An 8,685-nucleotide genomic window follows, 5' to 3' on the forward strand; every position below is an offset into this window, starting at 1 on the left:
AACCCACTGACTGCTGAACCACCCCCACTGGCAAGTAAAATCGTCTGGCGTTGGACAGAGTAAAATCTATTAAGTCTCACTCCAAGGAGTCAATGGGTCAACTCCCCCATTAAAACTCACCAGTGATTGCCACTTCTTCCAAAACTTTCTCACCAAGTGCTCCACCAATGCCCATCGGACGCAGATCCATCAACACCAGGTGATTATCAGACCCACCAGAAACCAACGTATAGCCACGATCCAAAAACACCTTGGCCATGGCCTGGCAGTTGTCCAAAATCTGCTGAGCATATGCCTTAAATTCTGGAGAACTTGCCTGCTTCAACGCCACACAAAGTGCAGCAATTGCATTGTTGTGGGGACCGCCTTGGAGTCCAGGGAAGAGGGCAAAATCAATTTTGCTTGCATAGTCATACTTGATGGGATCTCCATTCTTCTTGTAGCCCTTGATCCCCTTACGATAGAATATGACTCCAGAGCGTGGTCCACGCAGGGACTTGTGTGTTGTAGTTGTTACAATATCTGCATGCTCAAATGGACCGGGGACTACATCTCCTGCCACAAGGCCACTAATATGAGCCATATCTGCCATCAGATAGGCTCCCACCTCATCACAAATTGCTCTAAATCTGGCATAGTCTAAATGTCGAGGATATGCACTGATTCCAGCAACAATCAACTTTGGGCGGAACAGTCGAGCTGTTTCGGCAAGCATGTCATAGTCAATCAATCCACTTTTGGGATTGGTCTTATAAGGCATCGATTCAAAGAAGATGGAAGTTGCCGAGATTCTCTTCTTCTCGGTCATGAATCCATGAGTCAGATGTCCTCCATCTGGTAGATCGAGACCCATGATGCGATCATGTGGATTAAGTAGCCCAGTGTATACGGCAAAGTTTGCAGGGGAGCCAGAATATGCCTGAACATTCACACCCCACTTTTCAGGATCTAACCTGCAATGATAAGACTATATTTAGTGAAAGCATGAGCTTTACAACCTGATTACAACAACAAGAAGCCTTTCAATGTCATGGCTGTAGTGCTGGTCAGGTGATCCATATACAGCAAGTTAGGATAGTGGGAAAGAAAGACGATTCAATTTGTGTTTGAGTTGTTGTGTTCAGCTTAAATGTGGTTGTAACTGATTGCCAAGCACAGATACAACATATGGCTGCATCATTCTTACAATCCTTTCGGAGGTCATATCTGGAACAACTTGCCAGTAACATTTGACAGGCTGAGGATCTGACTACTTTTAAAAGACTCCTTGAAATTGAACAGGTCTTAAGATGGCTCTTGCAAAATGTATTTTTTCTTGTTCATTGTACGTGTAAATATCTTTAACCATTGACACCTTTATGGGGACATAGTTTTTCAGTGAGTGTTAACGCATTGACTCCCAGGGGTTCCCCATAATTTTGACGAGTAAAATCATCTGGCGTTAGACAGAGTAAAATACTAAGTCTGGCCCGTTTAGGCCAGTTTGGACGTCAAAGGGTTAATGGGGACAGTGAGTAATTAAACACTCGAGGTTGCCTCCAGTTGATGAGTAAAATAGTCTGGCATTCGACAGAGTAAAATCTGTTAAGTCTCACTCCCAGGAGTCAATGGGTTGGATAATAACTAGCAGTAATCGTAGATTAGAGAATGTGTTCAGTATGGTAGGTTTGGATGTTAAAATGTGACACTGTAAAAAAACCGGGCTTAAGGAAATTTAAATGCATTTCAACATATTTTGAATGCATTATAATGCATTCTAACATTCGGCAAAGATTCGCAACACATTTACAATGTTTCCCATCGATTGTTGGCAATTGTGTTCAATGTTTCACAATGAATTTCCAACGTTTTTCGACACATTGGCTACGTTTCCAAACATTTTTGTCGAAAAAGTTAATTTCGAAGGCGTTTCCACTATCAACTGGTCATTATAAACATTGACACCTTTGTGCCTTGAAAATACACCACATTGCATATACTGGGAAACACCACGTCCCTTCTTCCAGCAATGCTATCACCGGAAAGCTAAGTCACAGATTTCCTTAGTTTACTCACAAAGCGAAGCCTGACTGACATTTTAATAGGCCACTTCCCAGTTCATGCCTCCCCTTCACAGCCAGTGCAAGTGTGAAGTTTTTGTTATGAAAATTAGTTTTCATTCATGTGTTCAGAAGAACCATAGTTAATAGAGGGGAATGGTTTGGAAGCTCCGCAAACATCAAAGGAGCAAACAAAGATGCTCATACACTATGCGTGAATTCCAAAACCAACACATTTCTATTGGTTAGTTCCTCAGTACGGAGTAAACAACTATTGTGTTTTGTGCATGGTCAAGGCCGAAAAAGAGAACAAAAACACACAACAAAGAAATTTGTCGGGTTTCGTAACCATTCCCCTCTATTAACTATGGTAGAACTAATTACAAAAACTTCGCAGTTAGACTCTCTTTGAAGAAGAGGCATACATGAACTCGGTACTTCCAAAAAGTTGAAGCATGGACGCATACACCATTGCGTGATTATTTGCGTGGCACTGGAAATTTTTTTAACTTGAAGATTTTGCTGTAGCACTCATGCATGATTGTCCCATTAACCTAATTCCCATAAAGTTCAAATCGCTTATTATTGTACTTTTTAATTTTCAACTGTCTTTCCAAAAATTTAAGGTGAACATGCATGCTTATAGCTGCCGAGGCTGGCTAGCTCGCAGTTTGTCAAGACCCTTGTTAACTTGGTATCTCTGAATTTATTCAGTGTTAAAATTTCATGCTGTTTTCATTTAAACTTCCTTTTGCGAGAGCTACAGTCCAGTCATTTAGCAAACAATTTAGCCAATTTTCTTTTTCAGTCATTCAATCTTGGTAACAAATGACCCATTGTATCACTTGGGACTCGAGGACAACAATTTGTGTTTCATTCACTGTGTAAATTTTATGCTCAGAGTTTCAACCTGATTTAATTAGCAAGAGATATATTACCCTCATTTAGGAAGCACACCATTGACTATTCATCTATTGATTTGCTTGAATTTTTCACAATGGCAAATAGTTTATAGCAATTGCTGGTGTTTGTTTCTAGGCGCTAATTTCCGGACTGAACAGAGAATGGCAAACTGGTCATTAAATTGTGCAGCATGGAAGTCGGCATCCACTAAACTGGGGAATAAGGAAAGTATTACAGTGTCTTAGCTGGAAAGTCACATATGTATCAATCGGAGACTTGTACCACATATCTTTTGTCTTTTTATTTTTGGGGAACTTTCAAACAAGGTATGATACAAACGCACAAGGCTGTCACGGAAAGCATAATGTAACACTGATTTGACCTTGTGTCTTCAGATCTAATTCAGTTTACTCCTTTGCCCTCTTTTGCTGAGCAAAATGGAACAAATTACTACAAGAAAATCCGAACGGGTTTTCATTTTCTTGGATCTAATCCAAGACATTTTTCTCTGAAAATTCAACAAATACATTGATGTGAAAAACAGCTCAACGCGTTTCCCAAATAGGGTCGCAAATAGCAATGGCGATGATGTCATTCCTGTTTGCCCCTGCTGTATTCTGTGGGCGGCCCAATTTGGAGTCTCAAGATCCACCGGTTGTCCCAAAAAATCTCAATAATCTGTACATATCTGTATCTAAGGTATGTCTAGTGGTTGAATGGCCTTTGACTGAATTCAAGATACTGTAGTTGACCATTTGGTGGATTTTCCTCAACTTTTGGTAAATTGTTGCTAAAATAATATTTACACAGCAACAGTTGATCTTCAAGCTACATCTGTCAGAGGGCCTGAGGTTTGTTCCACATTACATGAAATCAGCATAATATGAAACAGAGCGACATAGTTTGAGTAGAATGATCTTTACTCGCTAGATCTCCAGTCATTTTTAAATAGATAAAAAGGTGCCAATAATGTATCTTCAAATTTAAAGGACATTGTTGGCCCCTCATTTTGTTTAAGAAGCCTTCTCTGACACCTTGCTGATATTTAAGCACCACACCTGATTAAGATGCAGAGACTGCTTTCTACATTTTTGATCAACTTTTCAATATTTCCAAATAGTGGAGTTCTTTGAGTGAAAAAGCATTTTAAAATACTAGTGCAGATGCTCTATCACTGAGCTATAGGACTCTCCTGAAAGATTGACAATGATGTAAGTTATTTGAGGAAAAAGGTTAACCGGCAAATTTGCAAATAATGATACATCAAATTTTACCCCACAAGTCTTGAAGTCTCGTTTTTGCATGGTTTGTTTTTACCCTTTTTGGTAAAAAACTTTTTACCAAGGAGTCTCGGGCTCGGATTTTTAACTAGGATCTCGGCGTCTTGGCGAGTCTTGGATTTTACCATTTGCCACCCCTATATCAAGGTATAAATCATGAGAGAAACCAGTAAGATATCAAAGGCTAGTTGGAGTCATTTTTACCATCATTTCTGTATAAAGTACAAAGAATGATGGTTTGCTAGCTTGTGATTTTCTAGTTCTCTAAGTATGACAGAAGAGACACTATTTTTGAAAAACCAGGAAAAAAGTTACATTTTGATGTTGAGTCCACACACAGAATTTCTTGTTACAAAAAAAAAAAAAAAAAAAAAAAAAAAAAAAGAATTTCTTGTTACAATAATAATTTTAAGTGAGGCTATGATCCTCGCAGGTATGAATGCAATTTTTGCAATTGCGTAAAGAAGCCTGAAAAATTCAGTACTTCAACGGGTTTGAACCCGTGACCTCGCGATTGCGATGCCACACTAACCAACTGAGCTATGAAGGCACTGACGTTGGGAGCTGGTCATTTGTGGGTTCTAATGTTCCCTGAGGAATGAATGAACGATGAAATGATATATTATTTCATATCCGCAGTTCATATATGATCCATTTCATATATCATTTCATCGTTCAATAATAAATTTGTTACATTTCCTCATAACGCCCCAGCACCCCCAACACCCCCCTTCCCTCCCCTAAAATCTCCCTGTCTCTCTCTACTGCAGTTGAGGAAATTGCATAACATCTGGTTCACAACTATGTCCTTCACTTGATTTTGTTGACGAGCCCCAACATGTCTGAGGAAAGATTCTAATAAACATAAATCAGACCACAAGCTTTTGAAATAAATTGAACTGGCCAAGTAAACTTACTGAAGAACACGTGATCAAAATATCACACGTGTGATTGACTCACCGAAAAGCTTCGAGTGCTCGCTTCTTGCACAAGCTTTCCATTTCGTCTACAAACTGATTTCCCCCATAATATCTCTGTCCCACTTGTCCTTCGGAGTATTTATTGGTCATACAAGAGCCTAACGCTTCCATCACAGCCTTACTCGTGAAGTTCTCTGATGCAATCAATTCTAGGCCACAAACTTGACGGCGTTTCTCCTTTTTCAAGATTTCATACAATTCAGGATCGTTGGCCTCCAAAGGATCACACATGTCAGCAAAATCGGGTTCAATATGCCCGTTTACAGCCATCACTTCAGTTTTTTATTTACTTCATGAAAAACAAAAAAACAAATATTATGCACTCCACATGACTGACACAGCGAAGCAGCACTACAAAACGAAATAACTAAATTCATGATAAAATATATCAACAAAATAACTTCACTCTTACCCGACAGAGTTCCACTGGAGAAAAAACAACGGGATGAAAAGAGACCTTCCACAATAAGAACCCGCCAAGAAATTACTTCGGTACTGCCACGTGGTCTCCGCGTGAACGCTATATATGGGAATATACATCGATGGTTTTCCTTGTGTGTCACGTCACGCAATTGCCTCCTCTTGCTGTGTCATACGGTCCTATTTTAAAACGAAAGAATGTAAAAACCTGCACTATACCTGCCAACTTTTTCCGAGTCAAATGGGGGAGATTTTTCGTCTCCTCATGACCGGAATTTCCGAAAATGTTCCAGCAACTTCCGACGATTTACCAAAGACTTCCGAACGCTACCGAACATATCCGAAGATGTTTCCAGTTCCTCAAATGCAAACTGAAGGAATTGACATTTCAGTTGATTTTACAGGCGTAAACGTAACGTAAGAACCGTGCGTGTCTGGTCTTCTCGAGACAGAGGTGAGCGATGGCTTTATGCAGACTGGGACGCCTAAAATGCTTTGTTGTCACTTAAGGCATGGCAGTTCACGAGTGAAGTTGTCTCTCTGGCCTTTCTTTGGACGAATTCCAGGACCTACCGATACAAATTGAGCAAGTTTTGGAAGCTGAAAACTTAAATCGATGCTGTATTTTGCTGGTAGGACTGGGTGGCCCGACACTTATAAAAAAAATCAACGAAAAAGACAATCGGGGGTCTTCCCTTGTCATGGAATGGCAGAATTACCCAGAATTCTTTGTGGGCATGAACGAGGCAACTTGAGAAGCACGAGACTGGCCCTCATGAAATGGCTGAAGCGCGGCCGGAGGAAAAAGTGAGACTTTGAAACTTGAAAAGCGCCAATACGTGACAATAAACGTGACCTATTTGATCCCGGTTATGTCGGCTATACGCAACGACACCCCCAGCAACGCGTTGAAGAGCATAAAAGATCAGCCATTGATCTGGAACAACAAGGCAAGGTAACACACCTTGCGTGTGTCACGTTGCTTTTATTGTTGTTTTTAATTTACGTGACACACCGATCTCTTAATGTGATCCACCTTCCCACACGCTTGCCGTGGGAGAACAGTTTTGCTCTTCCCAACCCAGCTTACCACATGTATGACATATGAAGCTGCCACTTAAAGGGGTGCTAAACAAACCCGCCACGTATGTTAGCTACGCCATGCTGATGAGGCCCTAAAGGCCGAAACAGCTGTCCGGGGCCGGTTCTAAAAGGTGTAATAACTCTATTCCAGGGATAAATGTGCCTTATTCCAGGAATACCCTTAATCCCGGAATAAATTCTGTTCTGTTAGAATAGCAGATTTGTCTCTGGAATAACTGTTATATCAGATATAATTAATTCCTCCTTCCAGGAACCGGCCCCGGGTGAAATGGTTGTGCGCATGCGTGTGTCACCTTGCTTTTCTTTTTGTTATTGATTTGTAGCAGAACCACAACCGGGACCAACACCTTGAACCACGTAAATTTTGTATTTTGCGGTACTCTCCATTTGTTGAATTTAGTGATCTTCCGTCTTATTACCGACGACAACAATCTACCATCGTACCTTCGCCGCAAAGCTTTATACCACGTAGTTTCAATTTGTCCCTGGAGCATGCTTGTTTCACTAACCCATCTGGTGTACCCTGAAGAGGCGAGGATCGCATCCTCCATCTCGAACACTGTCCCAAGAATGTCCCAGCTTCTGTTTTTCTCCTCTTTTACAGAACGTTTCTTTTCCGGCCTTTTCGAGCCTGACGATCGCTTTCTAAAGGAAAAGGAGAGGACCTCTGTTATTTTAGCACGGCCATTCGAAGATCATTAATCGACCGCGCCACAGGCGTCCGGTTATGTGAATGGTGTCCAGGGCTGAACTCGATAAGGCACATCCTGCAGCTTCCTGTTAACATGGCCGGCTAGTTAAGGATTTCCTTTAATCTTCAATCATTACTATAATATGCGACGGTATTTTGAGGTTTGTAGCATTTCACTTTCCTGATGGAGGGACCGGCGGCGGAGTACAATCTACTCTTCGATTTCATCGATGGGTCAGAAGTCAGAAGTTCTTTCCACTTTTTTAGAAAGGATGGGGGCTTAAGGCTCATTCGAACCGTACTAGACCCCATCTCCTGCCTGCTAAATATTGCACAGGCTATAAATGGCAGATGCAAATATCTTTCCCTTAAATTTACTCCAATTAATTTCTCAGAAAACAGAACTGCTTAAATCAAACAGGATAAAACAAAGCAGACAAAAATTGAACAAAATTGAGGAACGAGACTAAAACAAATGGTAAAGTGAAATTGCCTTTTCGGGCATACAGATGCCAAAAGACATGTTTTACGTTTCTTGGTATTTTCTGCAGTGTTTTTTCTCTCTTTCATGGTAATTACGTCATTTTTTCAGAAGAGAGTTCGGGGATTTCCCCAGGAACAATTAATATGCTGATTTCAATTCACGCCAGCCCACCCATGAAACACAAACCCGCGCGCTCCCACAACGTACCCGCACAGAAAAAGCTTCGATAAGACGATCCTACATTTTAACTCTACAAAAAACTACCTATTCTGAAAAGTTCAGTGAAAAAAAAAAAAGAAATCTGAAAAGTTGAACTTTAATGGAAAATATCGTTTTGATCTAACAATGATCTAACGCGCTTAAACGTACGCGATGTACGTATGTCGGCGAGATAGGTCGTTTTTAACAAATACTACAAATGAAATGATAGTATAACTCACCCTCTGTTAAAAAAAAAGTTGTGATCACATATTTCTAGCATGACAATCTAAGGTTATGGATCGGGTTTATCAAATTAAAAGAAAAGTATTTATCTTTAAAGAACTTTTTGTTTAAGGTGGTTAATATGCCACTTTTCGGGCAGGTGTACAGTTTTATAATGGCAAATGCTAAAGGATGGTTTTCGCCATTGACGTAAGCATTTACAACCGACATCCTGGCTGCCTTTTGAGTCAAAAAATGGTGGTAATTATCTTAACGGTACTCCTTCTGCTGCATGTACTTTTGCTTGCGTCGCAACAGATCACTAGCCTTAATTTATCAGTTATGAAATATAAATATTATT

The 8,685-nt window shown here is 40.4% G+C and overlaps 1 protein-coding gene across 1 annotated transcript in view; it reads right to left on the reverse strand.

Moving 5' to 3' along the window:
- The window catches only part of LOC137971958 (serine hydroxymethyltransferase-like), a 6,506-nt gene extending 753 nt beyond the window's left edge, over positions 1-5,753 (reverse strand). Inside the window, exons 1-3 of the mRNA XM_068818707.1 lie at positions 5,615-5,753; positions 5,183-5,491; positions 121-953 (exon numbers count right to left, since the gene is read on the reverse strand). Coding sequence (XP_068674808.1) covers positions 121-953; positions 5,183-5,472 — 1,123 coding nt within the window. The 5' untranslated portion in view covers positions 5,473-5,491; positions 5,615-5,753. The remainder of the gene's footprint in view (positions 1-120; positions 954-5,182; positions 5,492-5,614) is intronic.
- Between the last annotated feature and the right edge of the window lie 2,932 nt (positions 5,754-8,685).

Source organism: Montipora foliosa, chromosome 9 (assembly GCF_036669935.1).
Source record: "Montipora foliosa isolate CH-2021 chromosome 9, ASM3666993v2, whole genome shotgun sequence".
In the NCBI taxonomy this organism is placed as follows: domain Eukaryota; kingdom Metazoa; phylum Cnidaria; class Anthozoa; order Scleractinia; family Acroporidae; genus Montipora; species Montipora foliosa.